Below are 23,393 nucleotides of genomic sequence, written 5' to 3'. Positions count from 1 at the left end.
GGAAGGAATAAAATGAAGGAAAAAAAAAAAAGGAGTGAGTTTGAGAGCACATTTTAAAGAATTACAGTTGTATTTATTCCTCTTCTCTTATACCTCTTGCTATGGGCCACTATGACAAGGAATTTTTTTTTTTAAGTGACATAATCAGTCAGTAAAAAAGACTGGGAGGAAATATTACCCAAGGTCAAAAGCATCCTCTCCTGGGCTGTCCTTTAGTCTTTGCATATTTCACTTACTAGATGAATCTTCCCTTAGGCTTTCTTTTCTTTACTCAAACAATCATTTTCCAAGGGCAATAATTGTGGCAATATTACTGATATTAGTTTTAAGGGACTAAACTATACTTTAAATTTACAATAGAGTTTATAAAGTCATAGAAAATGGCTTTAACTACTTTAACTCAAGTAGTTAAAGTCAAAAGTCTAATTCTGCCTACATTTCCTTTTTTGTCTCTTTTCTTTCTTGAATTACTGAAATCGTCTCCTTTATTCATTGATTGACACTGCCTAAAAATGATTCACTTCTTACTGATATACTATGTTTGTTTGTTTTTTTTTCTGCTCCAAGTAAACAAAAACACATAAAGATTCACATGTAGTATTTTAGTATCTAATTAATATTGCTTTTTAGAGAAAATAATGTGATGGAAAACAGTTTGGTGTCAAAAAATCTGAGACTGTGATTTCAGACAAGCCACTTAACTTTATTGAAATTCTATTTATCTATAAAATAGCAATAATAATTTTCCTCCCAACATTATCTTGTGTATGTGAAAGACATGCTTGAATGCAAAAAATGTTCCACGCAATATCTGACAGTCAGTATAAACACGTATACTCAAAACTAAAGCTCAATGAAACATTCTCTCTGCTTTGTTCTATGGAGCTGAAATTTTGTTAGGAAGAACAAAGAAGATTTTAAAAGTCTAGTCTTATTTATAAAGAGCCATTCACATGTTTTATCTGGAATCATATGATTTATTTATGTTTTAAATAACGAAACTAGGAACAATCAGTTCAGTTGAGCATGCAAATAATATTATCAACATAGTAGTTGCAGAGAAAGAATTCACTTAATCAAAAATATCACACTACTGAATTTCACAGTTAAACCCACATGCAGATTGTAGAATTAAGTTACAGAATGTTTTGATGGAATGTGTTAAATATAAAAATAATCCAATGCAATTTCCATTTAGCACATTGTACAAAACTCATTTTTCAATGGAATGCACAACTTTACAATCTTTCCCATAAGGTGCTATTAGCACTGAGTTTGAGATCAGGGCACACATACTGTAGAGCTCCACAATAATGCATCTCAGTAATACCTGAAGTTGGATATAAGGTAGATGACATCTCCTCATTAAACGTAATACAGACAATAGAAATCTGTGACAGTGCAGTCGGTAAGGCTCATCCTTCCTTAGGGGGTAGGGGAGAGGGGTTTCATATACACATCACTACAGTCATCACAAAAATGAGTTTAACGTTGAATTAACCACTTGTATAGTACCATTTCTAGAGAAAGGAAAGAGACAGAGACAGAGACAGCAAAAAAGAGATGGCGAGAAAGTTCACACACATGTGCAATGTTTTCCAACTGAGATTATTCTTCAGTATAGTCAATAGTCCATACCAGTTTTCAGACTTCAGTGTACATCAGAATCACCTGGGAGGCTTGTTTACATATCAATTGGTGCACTCTCACCTTCAGATGTTCTAATTTAGTAGGTGTGGGGTGAAGGCAGGAATTTGCTATTGAATAATTTTCTGGCAAGGCTGATTTCCCTAGTCAGGGACCACATTTTGAGATCCACTGATACAGTACATTTTTTTAATCAGAGACTGACTCCATTACTTATTAAAATGGAAAACACCTATAAAGATAGCATCCCTGGTCCCTAAAGAGTACATGGCAGCCAGCACGGATTGTATGATGATTTCGAACAGCAGATCTCAACATAGGTTACATAGTAGAATTAACTGAAGAGTTTAAAAACAACAACAAAAAAAACTTGGCCCAGACCAATTTAAAACTAATTAAAATTTGAGTCTCTGGGGGTGAGGCCAGGGATTGAGTCATGAATCATTTAGAAAGTATCCCATGAAATTCTAATGTAGTCTGGCCAGAGAAGCACAGCTTTAGGAAATACTCTTTAACCTCCTCACATACAGAAAAGATGGCCAAACATAGGTGCCCTTTCCCTGGTAAAGTAATGTCTTCAAGGCAATAAAAATCCCTATGAGACATACTGATACACAACTGAGAAATAATATCTAGGTAACATAGAAAGTGTCCTGTTGATTTACAATGTACTGCAAGGTTAGTTCACAGGTTTGGAATAGCAGAATTCTGGAAGGTGAGTAGCACACTAATTTAATCCAAGTTTCTTTCCCTTTGAGTAATATCGACCAAAAGTCTAGAGTCAAGAGTGTTGACATATATGTGCTATGTTTACCTGCTATAATAATTATATTCATTTTACTTCGCTAAATTGTTGACTACTTTGGTTTAAATTTGAGTGTCCCTATAAATAAGGCCCCAAAGAAAAAATAATGCAAGCTACTCTAGTTTCACTAGTCTACCCCAGAAAGCAGAACTACAAAAACACACACGCAAAACAAAGGGCATTCTGAAACAATAATTCTACGTTAAACTAATCTGCTGGCATAAATAGAAAGGATGGCTATTTCTAAGTATAAGTCAAGATACATGCCTTGGAATCTTTTTCTGGAAGGACTTACAGATCTGGTGCATCTTCTAGTAATTGTACATGCCAGCAACTTTAGAACTCCTTATAACATTCTAGGTCATTAAAGCCCAAGTCACAGATTTTAAGTAAAACTCCCATGTATGAAACTGGGGCTAATATTTGATTGTAAAATAAAAAGAAATTAAACAAACCCTAGATGTCAGGACTGCGACTTTCTGGTGGAACTTTGGTGAAAGTCAAACATTTGAAAACTTTTGTTTTGATTTGAATATGGAGAGCTCGGCTGTGGAACCTGTAACAGCTTCACAGTTCTCCATCAGGAACCCCTGTCCGTAAGGAGTATCCTGCAGATCTACTTCAGCTATTTTCATGGTACTTACTGTGCTACTCACCAGCACTGACACATTGAGAAACAGTTCAGAAAAGCCTGGTGATTTAAGAACAAACAAACAAAAAGATAAAATCCTGGAGATATGCTTGGGTGAAACTTTTCCCACTCGTCATGTCTTCCTGAAGACATCTTTAAAATGTCCTGAAAAGCACTAAAAAGGATAGTAGTGCCATGAATATAACTACTCAGGACAGTAGTTACTGGACACTAAGGATATGAGGGTATCAAAGGAAATCCCAGGATATGACAAAAATCATTTTGACATTTAGTCCCACTGTTCAATATTATATAAAAGTGGAAAGCTTTTCAATTTTGTATATGCAGAAATGAAGGTATAGAACACATTTAATGGCAAATAAAGACAGTCAACCTCCAATCCATCCTTTTAAACACTCAAGGGGAAATGAATTCTGAAATAGTTTGATTCTTTATTTCTGTGATATGTCAAAGAGAGAAGGTACCCCTTTCTCCTCCATATTTCATCTTTGGGGCTTGTAAGGGGGATGCAGATTTACTACTTCAGGCAGCTGCACTTACAAAGCAACTAGAAGTGGGTCCCCGTATGTGAGTTGGGCTCACTTCCATCTTCCCCAGCCCCTGTCCTGCCTGGCGCAGGGCTGAGCAGTATGGACCTGAACCCTATGTGTGTACCTGGATGCAGGGATGCAGGAGGGGACGAGCCAGCCCAAAGGGGAGGAGACCAAGAGTGGGGTTTCTATTCAGTACTGAAAACAGATGAGATAAACTCACCATCTGCCACCAAGTCTCTCAGGCCTTTGTGTTGTTCACTGAAACATCTGCCTTCTCACTTTCTCTTTGCACTTGCTTCTCTTGGGTTTCGGTGGAATCGGGCTTCGTGGGAAGTGCTTGCACAGACTGTAGACATTTCCTGCTCAGTTCTGACTGACTTTCTGGTGATAATCTCAGTCTGAAGGCTCCAGCTGCTCCTGACTCCTCTCCCTCTGACCCTGCACCCTCGGTGACTTCAAGTTCCCCTCCCGCTTGATCACGTCCTACCTGTGGGGCCTCCCTTTCCTGATCTAAAGGTTCTTGCAGATCTCCCAGCCCAGCCCCTGGTGTTGATGTCACTGTCACCTCATCTACCAAGGGCACCTCCTCCCTGCTTAGCTCTATTTCCTCTCCTGCCACCGTCTCCTCAGCTGCTGTTTTTTCTAGTAACTCATCCACATTATGCCAAGTTTCCTTCCCGGCAACATCTGAAAAGGAGGAAGCTTTATTTTCTACTGTTTTCCCCTCATCTGTCTTCAATTCTGCCAACACCTCCCTCTTCTCTGTGGCTGTTTCTGCCATTCCTCCTTCTCCTTGGCACGGATCTTCGTCGGCAACAACCATCCCTTCTCTCACGCTCTCGCCCCCGTCTGTGTTCCCGTTCTTCACTACTTCTTTCCTCAGACTGCTTTCTTTCTCTTCCTCCTCCTCTGTGTCTTTAGCCATTGCTTCCCGTCTGAACATTTCTGGCATCATGAAATCTCCCTGGGAAATCATCATGACCCCCACTTCTTCTGGCCCCTGGAAAGGCCCTTCTCTATTCCTCCCTCTTGGTCCTGCAAGGAAGTCTCGATCTTCGCTTGCACACACCGCAGCCTCACCTGTGGCCGTGATTGTCACTTCAGGTGCCTGTGCCTTCCCTGACAGCTCACTCTGGGGAGCCCCTAACACACCTGCTATGTCCTGCGGTGGACCCTCATCCTCTGTGGAAGCCACACTCTCACTGAGGAGATGCTCTCCGCTGCCTTTGTTTTCTGGGCCTCTGGCTTCTACGAGTCTTTCCTCTCCTTCTTTCCTCAGAGCTGTGATGTTTTCCAGTGACTTTTCAAATCCAGGGGCTGCGTCAAACACAGTAACCCCTCTTTCTTTTAGTGAATCTTCTCTTTGTTGCCCTCCATCTTCAGTCAATTCAGATGCCTCTGGGGGTGCTTCACCCTCAGCATCAGATTCTGTGTCCTTTCTTGGGGCTTTTGTCTCTTCCTTGGATCCTACATTCTTCACTGTTTCCCCCTCTTCCTCTTTAAACTTCTTCTCTTCTTCTAAACCATCTTCATCCTTGGATGTATTTGCCTTTGTCACCTCTTCTCTCTCAGATTTGGTTTCCCTCAGGGGTGTATTTGGCCGCTCAGCTTTCTTCCTCTCTCTTGCCATATCTAATTCCTCAGATAACATTTCTTCCCTATCATCTTCCTTATTAGATACTGCCCCAGTCACAAACTTCTCTCGTTCAGCATCTTCCCTACAAAGTTCTTCAGTGCTGCCCTCAGAAACCCCCACATGAGTTACCTCAGAAGATGAGGCACTCAAAGTTGTTTCTGTTTCCATCACTTCCTTGCTCTCTTTGGCTGGTTTCTCTTCCCCAAGTATTGCCACTTCTGAACCATCCTCTCTCTTGGATGCTTCTTTTTCCACAGGCCCTAAGTCCTCCAGATCTGTGGATATTTCCTCTTCTCTTTCTTTCACATCTGGCTTTTCAGACCCTGTCTCACTCACAGCCACCTCTCTCTCAGCCTTTTCCTTCTCTGGCATTGCTGCCTCTTCCAGAGCTACTGTCTCTGGAACAGGCTCTGAGTTCAGAGCTGCTGCCTTGCGGGCTAGCTCTACCTTCTCCCAATCCTGTTCCCCTTTAGAAACTGCCTTCTCTGTCTCAAACACTGTTTGCATGAAGGCCTGCTTTTCAGGGGCCCCATCATCATTCAGACCAGCAGAGTGCCTTGCTGCTTCCTTTCCCAGGGGGTTTAACTCTACTTTACCCAGCCTTCCGTCTCCTTCTGCTGCTTCTCCTGCCCCACTCAGGATGTCCTGAGGGACTTCTCTTTCCTCTGTAAGCGGTTCTTGTCCTAAGGCTGGCTGCACTGCTGTTGGCTTCCACTCCCTTAGGGGAACCTCATTAATCCCTGCTTTTCCCCATGATGCTGCATTTCCCTTTTCTTCCATTGTGTCAGCATTCATGGGCTGGGGAACTTTGTCTTCCTTGATTGCACCTTTCTTCTCCAGCATAAGCATTTCTGGTGCAACTCGCTGGGATTCCTTGTTTGAATTGGGTGCCACCCTTTCCTCCACCACAAAATTCTCATCCAGTGCTAGAAAAATAAAGTTAGAAAACAAGATTATTTTAATCAAAGTGGTTATTATATATAAAACATTTCCTCGATTCTATGATTGCCCTTCACTATAACATGCAACATATTTTAATAATGGCTTTTCATGATAAAAAGAAATGCTATCAAATTTAATGGACACCTTGATATTAAAGGAAAGCTAATCATCAGAAATGTTGAAAAGCAAACAGACAAACATGCCTTAGAATCACTAAAATCTCTCTTTCACACATATACACAGGCATACTACTTACTTTCATTTGAAATATCAAGACTTGCAGAAAAAATATGCAAGAAGGAAAATAATAAGCATTGCATCTTCTTAAAAATCATTATTCCCTACAGCACCAACGATAAGTCTGCTTACATTTCTGGTACTCATGTGGGCATTTAGCAGCACAATCATAATACAATGTGAGCTGATCATTATGCCATGAGTGATTCCCATATTTTACAGCTTCTATATCTAGATTTAGTTGTCACATAACTTTGTAACTTAAGGTAAGATATTTTTCTAAATACACCAATTTGTATTACAGGTCAGGACACTTCCAATCTATGTTCAGAAACTGATTTGTCTTTGGCAAAACAGGATCACAGAGCAAGACAGGACTTTGTAGTCTGGGACAATTTTCAGCATAAATAACCTTGAAAGAGTTCATAAGTTCTTATCCATAATTCCCTGGCAAATCTGAATGTAGTAACTATAACACTTCAATAAATAGAGTTTCAATATGTTCTTTTAAAGGCTTCAAATGGATTTCCTATTATTTAACAAAGACATGGATTTCTGTTGCAATGATCCATACAAAGTAAGTAAAGGCAGGTCTTGCCAAATACTCAAAGCATTAAAAATTTTCAACTGCAGAATAATACTTAGGGAGAAAGGTGGTTCAAAAATGGACATCTTAATATTTTCTCTCAATCTGATCTTTCTGATTTTATAAAAGACACTGTACTAAATGCTACAAGATAAGTCACCATATCATGGTGTCAAACTCTAAATTATGTAAACTTCTGAAGGAGGTAAATGTGTTGTCTTCATTTTTATTTTTTTTAACTTGCTTGCCATTTTGGCTAGCCATTTCAACCTCTACCCCATCACCAACAATCTACTAGAAACCTACAGTCCTGATCTAACTCACATCTTCTGTCTTCTGATACCCATCCAAGACGGTCTTACCACTCCATTACCTCTCCCACACAAAACATGCCTATTCTTTATTGCATTCCTTTAATCTCCTGCCAGCCACTATGATAAATCATTTTGAGGTAAGGCAATAAATGCTGTTGTTATATTTCCCTTAAAACAGTGTATCTGGAAGGCAGCCTTTGATGCTTTCTTTCACAGAAGTAAAATAAAAATTTCAGATCCATCAATGGGGCTGAAGTTGACTTTATAAACAGTCCTCAGCATATTACAGCATCTATTTCCTAACTTATACCTAGAAGCTCCCAAAGTGCAATGTAGACCCAAATGTTTACTCAGATGACGTGCAGCCAATTCACCTGAGAGAATATGGTCCATTTTATCTCATTAGAGATTACTGCTGGATTTAAAATGAAATCAAATTGTAACAATAAGAAACAATAATGTATTTCAAGTGTCTTAATGGTATATCTGTTGTTATTCAAATTGCTGCATGAAAGTTTATTAAAAAGTCAAAAGTTACGAAAACTTTTAAATAATGTCCTCTGCTTTGCTAAGATGGCCTTTACATTTATGGATTAATTAAAGAACATTCAGGAAAAACACGAGAATAAAATTGCCTAGCCACCACGTAAGAAGGCACTCTAGCTAAATTCTAGAAGAGAAAGTGCTAATGGTATCCAGCTGAGCTGTTATAAGAATAAACATACTACAAGGAAGTCAGACATGACATTCCGGAAGCAAGGGAAAAGGAGTAATTGAACCCTTTCTAAGAAAGATCAGTATGAAAACATCACTTATGTGATTTTTGATGGTAACCTCATGGGCTTTTGAAAAAATAATAAATACAAGACAGCAAGCAATATTCTCAAATAGGGGAAATTTGATTCAGTGGAATGAGTCTGAACTTGGGAGTCAGACAGACCTGGATGAGAAAGCCAGATCTGCCACTTTATAGTTGTATAAACTTGGAAATAAAACTTCTCTAAGTCTTCATTTTCGTATCCATAAAATGGGAATAGCAATGTTTGACTCACAGATGCCTTATGATTATAAATGAGATAGTTTACATAAAATGCTTAGTACCGTTCCTGGCACCCAGAAAGCCCTAACAAATCTTCCTTCCTACTCTCTTAACCACTGCTAACAATGTAGTAGATTTTCTTGCTTGAATTGGTTTTGACCAATAACAGCTACTATGCCTACACTGCAGAAAATATGGGAAGTTATGTTAGAACTCTGATTGAATGAATTGTTATTCAAGGTGCAGAAAGTGCTAAAAGACCTAAATACAACAGTGTGAGATTTGTATCTATTTTATTTCGCTTTAGAAGTATTCAAATAAAGTTTCATTTATTTGGAGAATTTTCACTGCTTTTGAAAATGCAATATGCTATCTATCTTGTTGCTAACCCTTTCATGATCAAGTGTGTATGGGAACTCTAACTGATGTCATCCAGGCATTTTTATAGGCTCATCCTGAATATTTTTAAAATGAATTTGAATACTGTACCATTTATTGAGCAGCTGCTACATTACACTTACTCTGCTGAATACTTGAGATCCATTACTGGTAACCCTCACAAGAACCCATCCAGAAAGATGAGTTTATTGAGGTTCAAATGATTCAGAAACTTGGGTAACATAAGAATTCATAATTCACTGTAGTAAGCATTTAGCAAGGCCTTAACAGGGACATTATTGCCCTAGGCACAGAGCTAGGAAGTGGTAAGAAATGGGTTTGAATCCAGGTCTGTCTAACTCCCAAGACCAAGAACTAGTGAACTAGGTGGAAACTGTTATTGCAAGACAATTCTCCTTGGGTCTCTCACATTTCTGCATGTTCTGTGGGCCAAGATACTGACTCCTTTTGTTCTAGACAATCTTTTCAAAGATATTATGTAGTAAATAACCTTAAAAGATATGTCTCCCTTCAGAGCAAGCAAAGCATAGGTTATAATGTCTCCCTCAGAAGCAGCGGTCAGGCAGGCTTATTGCCCATTAAAAAATATTTGGGTTTCCTATCTCAGGATTCCTCTTCTGTTACTAAGCTCACTGTATGTACAACTGTTATCTGGACTTATTCACATTGCCAAGGGGGAACTGGGGCTCAGGAAACCAGCATAAATGCAGATACCCTGGCTACTGCTATTTGTTGTGTATAGTAAAGTCCTTTGTCTCTGACCAAAGAGCCTCTTGTCTTTTGCCAGTATTCATGAAATTGTGGAAAGCTAACTTATTTGCTTGAAAGTAGGGTTAAAGCCCCAGATGCCTCACAGTTCTTGATGTCTATCGTTAAAAATTGGAGGTAGAGGTCATATAATGAATACACACACATGTGCATTCAAATAAGGAAATTTTTAAAAAGTCATCCACTAAATATATGAAAACCTGATTTCAAAGGCACAGGAAGTTTGACCAGATATGCATGTGTTATGGCCAGTTGAATCACCCTAATTGGCACTCTTGCAGCTGTTATACTCATCACCAGTAGCTAAGTCATATTCTGATGGAAATGAGTTCTTTTTTCCAATTTAAAAAAAAAATAAGGAGCTGAAATGAATCATTGTGAAATGTGCCTTGGCTCTCAGTGTCTCCAGTGGGTCCATTAAGGCAAATTCACTTACCTGGTCAACTGGGAGACAGGCTATGAAATATGTCATAATACTGATCTGAAAATTCCTACCAGAACACTTTTACAGCCTAGACACCAATTTATTAAAAAAAAGGAATAACATTGATATCTGATGTCAGCTTTAGCATACACTTTTAATGCCTCTCTCAACCATCTCCTACCATCATATCTATTATTTGAAAAGAAAGTAAAGGTGCTAGAAAGGGAAACAGAGAGGAAGATGAAAGATGAAAATGGGGTTGTCTTTGGCAGAGTATATCTGAAGTTCTTTCCTAGGTAATGATGTACTCTTACCTCCACCTGTGTCAATCTCTGGCCTCCTCAAATGCTTCCCCCCATTATCTGTGCTGCTAACACCAGGATTAGCATCAGAATGGCAGTGGGAGCCAGGTTCCAAGGCTCCAGCTATTATCTGTCCAACTGATTGGAGAGCATAGAAAATATCACAAGGTATATATATATATATATATATAAACCAGTTCATGGAACACTGCTGAGCTGTTTCACATAATTTGAACAAGTGGATTAATTTAAAACCCTTCACATTAAAATGTGACCTTGTTTTAAAAATCTACAAAGATTAAACAACGGCCAAGCTATGATTTCAAAAAGAAAACACAATACACAGAGGCTCACGAAGTAAAGAAAGCCATGCAAAGAAATACTTGCATTTAAAAAAACAACGCAAAACGCCACTTACAGATTTGCCAAATGTGCATGCAATGAAATGATTGAAAAAGCAGCTTAGCCATTTTTTCTTTCTAGAAACATGTCATGACTTTTATAACATCAGTCATCACTGCTCTTTTAAATTGCTAAAACTACCAGAGCTTACTATACTATCAGCATTTCATCCATTAGTAGATTTTAGTGATATGACCCCAATACTTACTCCATGTGGACAGAAGAAAAAAACTATTACACAATTCCTATAAATTTGACAGCAAAAGCCATTGTAGAAATTCCTGTTATCTGTGGTTGATTACCAGCATGGACTTCAGAATCACAAAGCCCAAAGTTTGAGTCCCATATCCCATATTAACTGTGTCACCTTGGTCAAGTTTTTGTCCTAAGCCTCAGTTTACCCCTCTGTTAAAGAGATGTAGCTACCCAGTGATCGTTGGGAGAATTAACTGAAGCAATATAGGTAAAGCATGTTGAGCTTCATTTATTAGCAAATGCCTGAGCACTTAAAAAATATTAGAATAATGATGATGAGTATGATAATTTCTACTATAAGTATCATCATCCATTCTGGTATAATTCTAGGAAAAAGTATAAAGTCAATTATTAAGTTTGTCTTCGGTTTCTGCCAGTTCCCACTCTAGATCCCTTGTCTATCATCTGCCAACCCATCTCCCTAAGTCCTCTGACATCATCTACCATCACACTACTTCCTGGTTTTACCAAAAGCTCAAGTCAACACCACTAGACCTAGTTCTGCCTCCCTGGGTAAGAACATATCCCAAATATCCCTATCGTCCATTCTCCCTTTGCCCCGCTGATCTGCTGATACTTCAGTTTAGCCCTCAAAAACCCAAGAATAAAACTAGTCTCACTAAGGTATGAATGGCTGATAAACAGACTGAATATGTTAACTATCCAACAGTTACCATTGTTTAAAGAGATAACTGATGACCCCTGAAGAACTGATGGTAGAACTTTAGAGGGCCTCTATTTATAAAGTTAAAAACCACTTAACCAATTATTGGCTCATTAACCAGATAGAGCTTTCCTCAAATTTTATGATTCAACAGAAACAAGATGGGGAGGGGTGCTCAGAATGCAGCTCTCAGGTCATACCCCCAGAGATTCGTTCCAGTGGTTAAATGTTAAGATCCAGATATTTGTGCTTTTATTCTGATACAACTGACCCAATGAATGCACTTGGAGAAGCACAGAATTAGTGTGGTCTCTTGCAGAGTTTGGGGTGAATTGCTAAGGTTACTTACTGAATCCTTTGTAATTGGAAACAAACAGATAGTGGCTTTTGCAGGGAAAAAATGATGACTTAACTATATTAATCTTAAGAGGAAAACATGAAAATGAAGAGAGGTATATAGTTCAAATGTATTCTCTTTTAAAAATCTTGATCATCAGTTTCCTCCATTCATCCAAGACATGAAATAAGAAAGTTTTTACTATAATAAAGTTTAGAGATTACATCAACTCATAATCATTGGATTTGTTATCAAGTCAATGTTTACTATGGGAACTTTATAATTATAGTACCTAAAAATTAAATATATTACCCACTACAATAATGTTAAGACTTTAAAACTAGAGAATCTAAATAAGCAGTGCATTAGGTCTTTGTATATAAATCTGCCTGGCTGACTGGGCAATGGAAATCCTAAGGATGGAAGGGCAGGGAGATGGGTAGAAGTCTGATTTAGTAGTAATTATATGAAGCTCAGTTTCATCAGTACTGACACGATATCTAGATTTTTTCAAGTAGTCCATGGGCTATAATGAAATATGGTTTAATAATTAATAATAATAAAAAACAAAAATTAAACAATTAGAAGCTATCAAACCAAAAGTCTGTTCTAAGAAACCAAACAGTCCTAGCAAATCTGGAAGTTATAACTCACTCAGAATGGATAGTGAAGCTTGTAGTCCCTCTGTCTCAGGACTGTAATCATCACTTGCCATGTCTGCTGGTTTGCCCCCAAAGGTTTAGCCTTTGGATGTAGATGAGAGCCCGTATGGTTAGGTATTGCCTGTTTCAGATTCTGCAGGAATGAAATTCCAGGCCTAAACCTCAAGGACTTATCAGGTGTGAAACCAGAAAAGGCCTCACTTGGGCATCTTTTTTTTTTTCCGGATGTTCTTCTGAAACTTAAAAGCAAGATTTCAGCAGGTGTCTAACCTTGACCATTTTCTACCTATAGCAAAGAATCACTTCGTTTCTTCTATTTAATTCTTAATATCTTAAGACTCCTGCCTTTACCTCTCTGTAAAAGTGACCTTATAGGCAAAGGTAAGTGTCAGTTCTTGTAGCATTAGTAGCAAAATGGATTAGTGTTATACAGAAAATTTCTTTGGAAAACAGCTTTTCTGTTTAAGTGATATAGGATACTTTAAAATATTTTTTAAAATACCAAAATGGTCTTGTATTCCAATGTTAGCTTCTTAATCATGAAAACGAAAAAATTTCTAAAATATTATATATTATACTTTACCAAAATATTTAAAAAGTGCACATTTCTTGCCTAAAGCTCTAAATAGTTTTTAAAAGTACAAAGAAGAAATCAAATATTACCCATAGTTTAACCACTCAAAGAAAACTACTAGTGAACATTTTAGTGGATTACTAAGTATTTTTTTTTTACTCTACTCTTACTATAGATAGCTTTTTGCATCCCATTTTATTAATTTAACATTATTTTGTGACTATATCCCCATATCATTCAATTTAAAAGATTTCTTCAATAACTGCGTAGAATGCTCTAATATGGTTTTACCAAATTTGGTTAAACATTTGTCTATTGTTGGATATTGAGTTATTTCCATTCTTTGGTGTTTATAACGCTATTTTAAGTACCATTTACCATCATTTTTGTACACATTTCTGTTTATTCCCTTAGGATAAATTCCTGAAACTGCAAGCACTGGATCAATGAGCATGAACTTTTCAGGAGATTTAGATACATGTTTTATAAATGCTCTTTGAAAAAGGAGGTGTCCATTAACAATTTCACCTATAATGATGAAAGGCATTATATCCCTGCACTATTGCCAACAATGTCAAAATTTCCACAACTTCTTCGTATATTTGATAATTTGGTAATTGAAAAGTAGTGGCAAGGATATAGTTTTCAATATTAATAGGCAAGCTTTCCTTTTGTGAATTTTCTACTGTACATTGTACATTCTTCTGTTATGATGTTTGTCTTTTCCTTATTGATTCGTAAGTATGCTTTAGGTATTATGAATATCAACCCTTGTCATATGTGTTGTAAATTTTCCCCAAATGTTTAGTTTTCCTTTTAATTTTGCTAAATTTTTTTGGTTGCTGTTGTAAACGCTTTTTATTTTTATACAATCCAGTATTTTCCTTTATGGCTCCAGGATTTGGTGTTATGGTAAATGACTTTTTACCCCCCAATATCTTAAAAATATCCCCCCTTATCTTTAAGTATTTCATATAATTCAGTATTGTTCTTTAATTATTTTTTTTAAATTCCAAAGTAATATATTTAGGATTTTGAGAGAGTCTACATTAAATTTAGACATTATCTGGCAAAAATAAATCAACATCTTTATAGTTAGTGCTCTATACAAATACTTAAAATGATTTTCCATTTGTCATAATTTTCTCATATAGAACATAAGTATTAAGCTTTCTCTTCTTATACATTCCTTAAAGTATGACTACAAGTATTGCTTACTTGTTGTTTACTACTAAGTATTTTATGGTTTTTTAATTGTTTGAAGGGGGTTGCTGTTGGAGACTATAGTTTGAATTTGGTCACCTTACAAAAACGATTTTTTGGTTTCAGTAATTTTGCAATTAATCATCTGGGGGGTGATTTTTTTTCTTAGACCAAATAATTATTTAGGATACTGTTTTTAAATTTTCTGTTCTTGTTTTTGGTGAAGATTGATTATATTTTGTGAATAATTTCTAGTTTTATTGCATTGTGCTGAGGGAAACAAAAGGCACATAGAGAACAATAACTATTCTACAAACCAACCTGTTAAATTATATTAATCAATTTTTCTATATTCTTAGTAATTATGAAGAAGACTGATGGAGGTATATCCAATCACCCCACAACTATTGTTGTTTTTCTTTCAAATTTTCTAGCATTCCCAACAGTTTTGCTTTATATATTTCAATGATATGGTATATAGTTAACAAATTTTCAAGACTTATGTGTTTGCTCTAGATTATAACTCTCATCAAAAGAAACATATCCTTTCTTCATTTAACATTTTAACCTTGACTCTTACTTTGCCTCATTTTAACACTGTAATCCCCTTTCTTTCTCCTTATATTTACATAATGTCTTTATCTATTCTTTACTTTTATACATCAGGATTTCTCTGAATAGGCGGGACATTTATGGATAGTATATAATTGAACTTTTTTATTTTTTCATAATGATTCTGTTTTAATTTTTCTCTAGAGATTTGAAAGGCATGTATATTGTTGATAATGATATTTAGTTATAAATAAACGATAACTAAATTTCTCTCATATCAATGTTAAGAATTATGCCCTTCCATGATATGAGAGGAAATTACCAATTTTTGCTTTTCATTTTCTCACCTTCCCTCCTCCCACTTCTTAATGATGAAATACAGGACTTTAAACCCTATTTCTCATTTTGGAATTATATTTTTACATTATATTTCTTCTCTTTTAATAATTTGTCATCATTAGCATTGTTTTATATAGATCATTTATACCTACAAAATTATTTTCTTTTTTTAAACTTTTTATTTTGAAAAATGTTCGAACTTGCAGGGCAATTACAGTATTTGTAATTACACACCCCATACAGAGAAGTCCAATATACCCCTACCCACCCCGCCGATACCCAGATCCACCAATATTAACATTTTGCCACATTTTCTATATAATTCTATCTATCTATCCATCTGGCTAGCTAGCTGGCTATTTATAATCCATTTCCTGAATACTCGAGTGTAGGATGTATACATCATTCTCCTTGAACACTTAATACTGCCATGTTCATTTCCTAAGAACAAGCATATTCACCTATTTAATCACCTTAAGTGCAGGTATCAAGTTCAAGAAATTAAACATTAATATAAAGCTTACAGTCTATATGCCAAGGTTTTTGTATGTTCCAATAATGTCCCTTTGAGCCTTTTCTCCTCCTTTGAATTAAATTGCCTTTTCTCTTCAGTTGCTCTAAAATTATTTTAATACTAGTTCAGTGCTTACTTGTCAAGGCATTTTATACCACAACTTTCCATTGCCTTTAAATTTTAAAACTTTTTATTTTGAAATAATTTCAAACTTACAGGAAAGTTGCAATAATAATAGAGAGAACTCCAACAAATCCTCTACTCAGAGACCCAGATTTACCAACTTTTAACATTTTGCCACATTTGTGATATCATTCTGTCTACCCACCTACATTTCTACCTATTTCTATCGATCTGTATCTACCATCTATCTATCTGAAGGTTGCATACATCACATTCCTTGAACACTTAATACTTCCATGTATATTTCCTAAGAACAAGAATATTCATTTATGTAAACACATTAAGTACTGTGCCGGTTTGAGTGTATTGTGTCCCCCAAATGCCATTATCTTTGTGGTCTTGTGTGGGGCAGAAGTTTTGGTGTTGGTTAGATTTGCTTGAAGTGTGCCCCACCCAGCTGTGGGAAATAATTCTGATGAGATGTTCCCATGGAGGCTTGGCCCCACCCATTCGGGGTGGGCCTTGATCGGTGGAGCTATATAAATGAGCTGACTCAAAGAGGAAAGAGAGTGCAGCTGGGAGTGATGTTTTGAAGAGAAGCAAGCTTGCTGGAGAGGAACGTCCTGGGAGAAAGCCGTTTTGAGGCAGGAGCTTTGGAGCAGATGCCAGCTGCCTTCCTAGCTAACAGAGGTTTTCCGGAGGCCATTGGCCATCCTCCGGTGAGGGTACCCGATTGCTGATGTGTTGCCTTGGACGCTTTGTGGCCTTAAGACTGTAACTGTGTAGCGAAATAAATCCCCGTTTTATAAAAGCCAATCCATCTCTGGTGTTTTGCATTCTGCAGCATTAGCAAACTAAGACAGATTTTGGTACCAGAGAAGTGGGGTGCTTTTGCTGCTGAGTTTGCAAATACCAAACATGTTGGAACGGCTTTTTAAATGGATAAGGGGGAATTTCTGGAAGAGTTGTGAGGAGCTTGATAGAAAAGGCCAAAACTGCTTTAAAGAGACTGTTTGTGGAAATATGGACTCTAAAGATACTTCTGATGAGGACTTGAACAGAAATGATGAATGTGTTGTAAACTGGAAGAAAGGCGATCCTTGTTTTAAAGTGGCAGAGAATTTGGCAAAATTGAGTCCTGGTGTCAGATGGAAGGAAGAATCTGGAAGCAACAACTTGGAATACTTAGCTGAGGAGATCTCCAGACTACGTGTGGAGGACATATCCTGGCTTCTCCTTGCAGCTTATAGTAAAATGCGAGCAGAGAGAGATAAACTTAGAACTGAACTCTTGGGTTCAAAGAAACCAGAAGTTGATGGCTTGGAAAATTACGGGCTTCCAGTGGGTAGAATCCCAGAAGCTACAGCCCAACCTGAGGACAAGCCAAGATTGGATAAGGAGTTAAGCAGAAAGGATTTGTGGAAACTCCTATTGTCTGATGGCTTTGACCCCTGCATGCTTCATGCAAAGCCAACAGAATTTTTGCAAGATCTTTATAGACAGAGCCATTGCCGGTCTGGACTGGAGGAGACAGACAAGGAAAAAATTAAAGGAAAAATCTCTTCAAAGACAGAGCCATGGAGGTTGAGGTCTGGAGTCAAGAGGTTTAGGGCTGGGAGAGCAGAGCAGCCCACATGCATGGAAAGGGTGAGTTTGCCCTGGAGGTCGAGGGCGGGCTTTCCGCCTCGATGCTCTGGAAGAGTTTTGGCACCTCAGGTCCCAAAGAGGGTGGAGCACATTTCCAGGGAATTGGGGAGAGCCTGGCTGCCACCACACTGTTCTGAAGGGGTTGAGCATGTGACCCGGAGATGGAAGGGAATCCGGGAGCTGCCCCGATGTTTGAGGAGGGTGGGGCCGAGAAGGTGGTCTCCCCAATGTGTGGAAATGTTGGAGCACTCACCTAAGTGTTTGGAGAGGAACGGGCTGCAGAAAAGGCCCTTGGGAAGGGTTAGGCTCCCACTCTCTCAAGCCCCAAGGATGCAACATTGTTCTGTAAATGACTCTCGGACTTTGAAATCTAATGGACTTTGTCCTGTGGGTTTTAGGAACTGTTTTGCTCCTGTTAACCCTGTTTTCCTTACTGTTTCTCCTTATGGCAATGTAAATGTTTATCCTATGAATGTCTCTCCTTTGTATATTGGAAGCACATAACTTGTTCTAGGTTCACAGATCCACAGCTAGAGGGGAATTATGCCTTAGAACTGACCAAGCCTAAACTTATTTTGATGGGATTTTGTACTTAACTTTTGTTACTGAAATGATTTAAGTTTTTGTGAAATGAATGTATTTTGTATTTGGAAAGATAATGCCATTTTGGGTTCCAGGGGGTGGAATGTGCCGGTTTGAGTGTATTGTGTCCCCCAAATGCCATTATCTTTGTGGTCTTGTGTGGGGCAGAAGTTTTGGTGTTGGTTAGATTTGCTTGAAGTGTGCCCCACCCAGCTGTGGGAAATAATTCTGATGAGATGTTCCCATGGAGGCTTGGCCCCACCCATTCGGGGTGGGCCTTGATCGGTGGAGCTATATAAATGAGCTGACTCAAAGAGGAAAGAGAGTGCAGCTGGGAGTGATGTTTTGAAGAGAAGCAAGCTTGCTGGAGAGGAACGTCCTGGGAGAAAGCCGTTTTGAGGCCGGAGCTTTGGAGCAGATGCCAGCTGCCTTCCTAGCTAACAGAGGTTTTCCGGAGGCCATTGGCCATCCTCCGGTGAGGGTACCTGATTGCTGATGTGTTGCCTTGGACGCTTTGTGGCCTTAAGACTGTAACTGTGTAGCGAAATAAATCCCCGTTTTATAAAAGCCAATCCATCTCTGGTGTTTTGCATTCTGCAGCATTAGCAAACTAAGACAAGTACAACTACCAAGTTCAAGAAACTTAATATTGATATAAAGCATAGAGTCTATACATTTTTTCTTAAGTTGTATCAATAATGTCCTTCGTGGAATTTTCTCTTTTGTTATTAGATCCAGCTCAGCGTCATGCATTGCATTTATTTGTCATTGTCTTTTTAGTTTTCTCTCTTCTTTTAAAAAAAAATGTGGTTATATATACATATATCATAGAATTTCTTATCTCAACCACTCCCAAGCATGCAATTCAGTGGCATTAACCACATTCACAATGTTCTGCTACTCTCACCACTATCCATTACCAAAACTTTTCCATCACCCAAAACAGAGACCCTGTACTCACTGCCACCTTTAATTTTTATTTGATCCTATGGAGGGAATGCTTTTCCAGATTCTCTTTTGGGCAATATGTTTTTGTAGACATGGAGTATCTGAGAATATTTTACTTTTGCATTCCCCCTAAACAATTTCTTGTCAAGAGACAAGAGAGACAGTCAGATGCAATGGACAAGAAAAAACTCTGAGTTTGAATCCTGCATCTAGCACTTGTTAGTTGGATGACTTTGGGGAAACTCTCAACTGTTAGGATCTCAGTTTATATATTTGCAAAATGGACATAATGATAATAGTACCTACATTACAGTATTGCTATGAAGATTAAACAAGTTAATAAATGGAATATGATTAGAAAAGTACTTGTCACATAGCACGAAATAAATATAGCCATTATTACTAAAGAATTGTTCAGGCCCACTCATCTTCTTTTAAAACTAAATATTTCTCCATTTTCTTCTGATACTTAATATTGAGGAGAATTATGAAAACCTCCTCTTTCATTTTTTTTTTTAATCTTAGATGTTTTAAGGATATAGGATTCAGGAATAAATTTTTATTAATTTGAGACTTTCACCTGGATTTGTCAAGATGTGAATTTCTTCTAATTAATTTTAGCTTTACTACCAGTTTTTGCACTCCTCAGATTTAGGTCATTCTTCCCTGAAGAAAAGTTTCTTCCTTTATATTTTTGATTATATATTAATGTTCCTATTTGTGGGGGGAAGATGCCTCAGGAATGTAAATTGTCAGTATGTCATGCCTGTAGATCTCCTCTCTCCTTGTAAGTACAGGGGTTCCAAGCTCAATGTAATTAACTTTTCAGATCTGTGTGTCAATTTATAGGTTTAATTTTCTTCAGTGTTAAGTCAGCTCTAATGCTTTAATGCATTTGAAAATTGTCTTAGCGCATTATGGTCTTGTTATGTTCTTTCCTTACCTTCTTATCAGGTTCCCTTATACTTTTGTCTTGCTCATCAATCCTTTTCACTTTATTCTAATGTACCAGATCATACTTTTCATATTATTTCAGTCCATGTTTTCTTGAATTCAAGAGATAAAAGCAGCCTCTATTTAAATTTTGATTCTGATTTGCATAGAAAAATATTGTTAAAAGGTATGCTCTTCTGCCTTTTAAATTTATATTTATCCTACCATGAGGATTTTTTTATGGGTTCCATATTGATATTTTTTATATAAAATGAGTTATTAATTTTGTATTTTCCTTCATAAGAGAGGGGTTAGCTTCTTCTTAAATGCTCTCAAATTCCAGTTGGATACAGATCTTCCTCATAGACATTAAGCGGAAGGAGTAGTTACCAATTCCAATTCATTAATCAAAGAGCCTGAGAGGAAAGGAAGGACAGCAGGACTTGGAATCCTCCTACCAGAAACCTAATTCTTGGGCGTTGCTTCCCTCTGGTTGCAGAAGCTACTAAGCTTGATTTGACCCTCGCTCTTGGGGATGCCACCTTCTTTGTCTTCCTTGTCTCTACTCATTCAGGGGGAAAGTCCCTATTCCAGCACAGTTGACTTTCTGTTTAGTGTTGCCACCCAAGCTTTCCCTGATGGTTAGCAATGCTAAGAATCCTGGGTGTAATGGTTAAGTTCATGTGTCAACTTGGCCAGGTGATGGTGTCCAGATCTCTGGTCAAGCAAGCACTGGCCTAACCATTACTGCAAGGACATTTGTGGCTGGTTAATAAACCAGAAGGCTGGTTTGTTAAATCATCAGTCAATTGACTGCAGCTGTGACTGATTATATCAACGAAGGGCATGTCTTCCGAAATGAGAGAACTCAGTCAGCTGGATTTAGTCCAATCAGTTGAAGACTTTTTAAGGAAGAGAGGGAGAGGACCTTCATTTCTTCTTCGGCTGACCAGAGAAGCATTTCCTGAGGTGTTCTTTGAATGTCTTCATTGGAGTTGCCAGTTTGCTGCCTGCCCTATAGAATTTAGACTCATGCATACCCACAGTTGCGTGAGACACTTTAATAAAATCTTATATTCATAGACATCTCTTGTTCATTGTGTTTCCCTAGAGAACCCTAACTAATACACTGGTAATTTAAGAGACGTGAAAAAGCCCATCCTGTCCTCACAGCTCACCCTGCTTCCAAGCCCTTACCTTCTGATCCACTAGGTCTAGGATTACCTCTTTTTTAATTTCCATGAGGCAACTACTCTGTCTCATGGAAATACACTCAACAGAGCTCCCTATGTCTTTTTCTAATATGCCCTTTGTTCTAGTTTGCTAATGCTGCCAGAATGCAAAACACCAGAGATGGACTGGCTTTTATAAAAGGGGGTTTATTTGGTTACACAGTTACAGTCTTAAGGCCATAAAGTGTCCAAGGTAACACATCAGCAATTGGGTACCTTCACTGGAAGGTGGCCAATGGTATCTGGAAAACCTCTGTTAGCTGGGAAGGCACGTGGCTGGCGTCTGCTCCAAAGTACTGGTTTCAAAATGGCTTTCTCCCAGGATGTTCCTCTCTAGGCTGCAGTTCCTCAAAAATGTCACTCTTAGTTGCACTTGGGGTGTTTGTCCTCTCTTAGCTTCTCCAGAGCAAGCATCTGGAGTTTTCAACGGCCGTCTTCAAACTGTCTCTCATCTGCAGCTCCTGTGCTTTCTTCAAAGTGTCCTTCTTGGCTGTAGCTCCTTTTCAAAATGTCACTCACAGCTGCACTGAGTTGTCTCTGCCCATCACCTCATTTATATGGTTCCACTGATCAAGGCCCACCCTAAATGGGTGGGGCCACGCCTCCATGGAAATCATCCCATCAGAGTTATCACCTACAGTTGGGTGGGGCGCATCTCCAAAGAAACACTAAAAGAAATCTAATCAAAACTGATAACCTCTGCCCACACAAGATTACATCAAATATAACGGCATTTGAGGGACACAATACATTCAGACTGGCACATCCTTATTTACAAAATTCCCTGAACTTTGTGACATCTGAATGGTAGCTTCCCTAGATTCAAGAGCAAGTTTTTAAAATGTATGTTTATATGTTCTTCCTCATTTCAAATAGAATAGGAGAGGGGAGGATCAAGTATCTGAGCTCACATCACCAATTTAACTAGGATTTCACAAGATATTTCCAATTAGCATTTTCCTTAAAAGTTCATTTGTAGCTTTCATATTGCTTGCTCCTATGCTAATGCAGGAATTTAGAAATGCGCTGTAGGAATTTAAATGTCTTTGTGAAAACAAATCAAATCACTACATCTTAAAATTCATACCATCACAAGTGGGATGTAAAAGTTGACTCTCTAATAGCTGCTAATCTGGATGCAAATGGATCATTTGTCATAAATATTCACTGAATTTTAAAATAATTTTTCTGATCATTTTTGAAGCCCTGTTTATTTACCTGGTTTAAATGGATAATTTGGAAACTTCAAAGATTCTTCAATGTAAACTTTGATTTTTAAGAAAAATAAAATATTTAGAGTAATGGTAATCAGGGTGGTAATTTTGTAGGCTGAACACAGTTCCAAGCTAGCATTTCCTCTTTTCTGATATGTTTGATATTTCTTCTGTGCTCATTTTGTTCTTTTCTGCCCCTCCCTTTTTTCTTTTTTTTTTTTTTTTCATAATTTTATACATCCTCCAGGCCATTTTTCTCCTTTAAAATAATGCAAAAAGGGGCAGAACAAAGCAATTTAATTGCTCTCCTGTAATTGCTGTCCTCTCTGGTAAGGCTTTAGATGTCATTATTCACTAGCTCACGTGAAAAGAATGGAGAATAATAATAAGGGAAGTCCAGGAGACCATCAAAGTACTCCATTCAGTTTATTGTTTATATCATGATGTTTGGATATTTTTGTTTGTCTGTTTGTTTACTTTATTTTCTTAGACTATTAAGTTTTTTCTAGTAAATAGTGTTTGTGAAGAGTGCTGGGCTGGAGAAAGGCAATGAGAAGTAGAACCACTGATATATATAACTTTAAAAAATAAATGTTTAAACCATAAAACAAAAATGCCAGTTTGCCCTATTTCATACTTATCTTAATCCTCATTATCAGTCTTTTTTTCCAGGTTCCCAAATGTCATAACACAAGTATCCTGATTTGGTATACACTGCATCTTTTACATTCTCTATCCTGTGCTCTCAATAGCATCCAATTCCTTCTCTCTATTCTGCTTGTTTTGAAACAAAACAAACTGATTCCATCTTAAAAACAGGCCCAGATTCAATATCAGGGAAAAAAAATCCAATTTTTTTCATCTAAATTTTGAGAATGTAAAAAGGCCATAAAAGTAGAGTAAAGATACGCCCAGGTTTATTCCAAAT

The 23,393-nt window shown here is 37.6% G+C and overlaps 1 protein-coding gene across 5 annotated transcripts in view; it reads right to left on the bottom strand.

Moving 5' to 3' along the window:
- Positions 1-753: 753 nt before the first annotated feature.
- ERICH3 (glutamate rich 3) overlaps positions 754-23,393 on the bottom strand; it is a 152,534-nt gene continuing 129,894 nt past the window's right edge. For 4 of the 5 annotated variants that reach the window (XM_037826907.1, XM_037826909.1, XM_037826908.1 and 1 more), the window contains 2 exons: positions 10,297-10,422; positions 754-6,199 (listed from right to left, as the gene is read on the bottom strand). In XM_037826907.1, the coding sequence (XP_037682835.1) occupies positions 3,876-6,199; positions 10,297-10,422 (2,450 nt within the window). In that variant the 3' untranslated portion in view covers positions 754-3,875. The remainder of the gene's footprint in view (positions 6,200-10,296; positions 10,423-23,393) is intronic. The other variant, XM_037826910.1, reaches the window with a different exon arrangement.

This window comes from Choloepus didactylus, chromosome 2, assembly GCF_015220235.1.
Source record: "Choloepus didactylus isolate mChoDid1 chromosome 2, mChoDid1.pri, whole genome shotgun sequence".
Classification (NCBI taxonomy): Eukaryota; Metazoa; Chordata; class Mammalia; order Pilosa; family Megalonychidae; genus Choloepus; species Choloepus didactylus.
The sequence above is the reverse complement of the archived record's forward strand: the minus strand, read 5'-3'. Positions and strand labels throughout refer to the sequence as shown.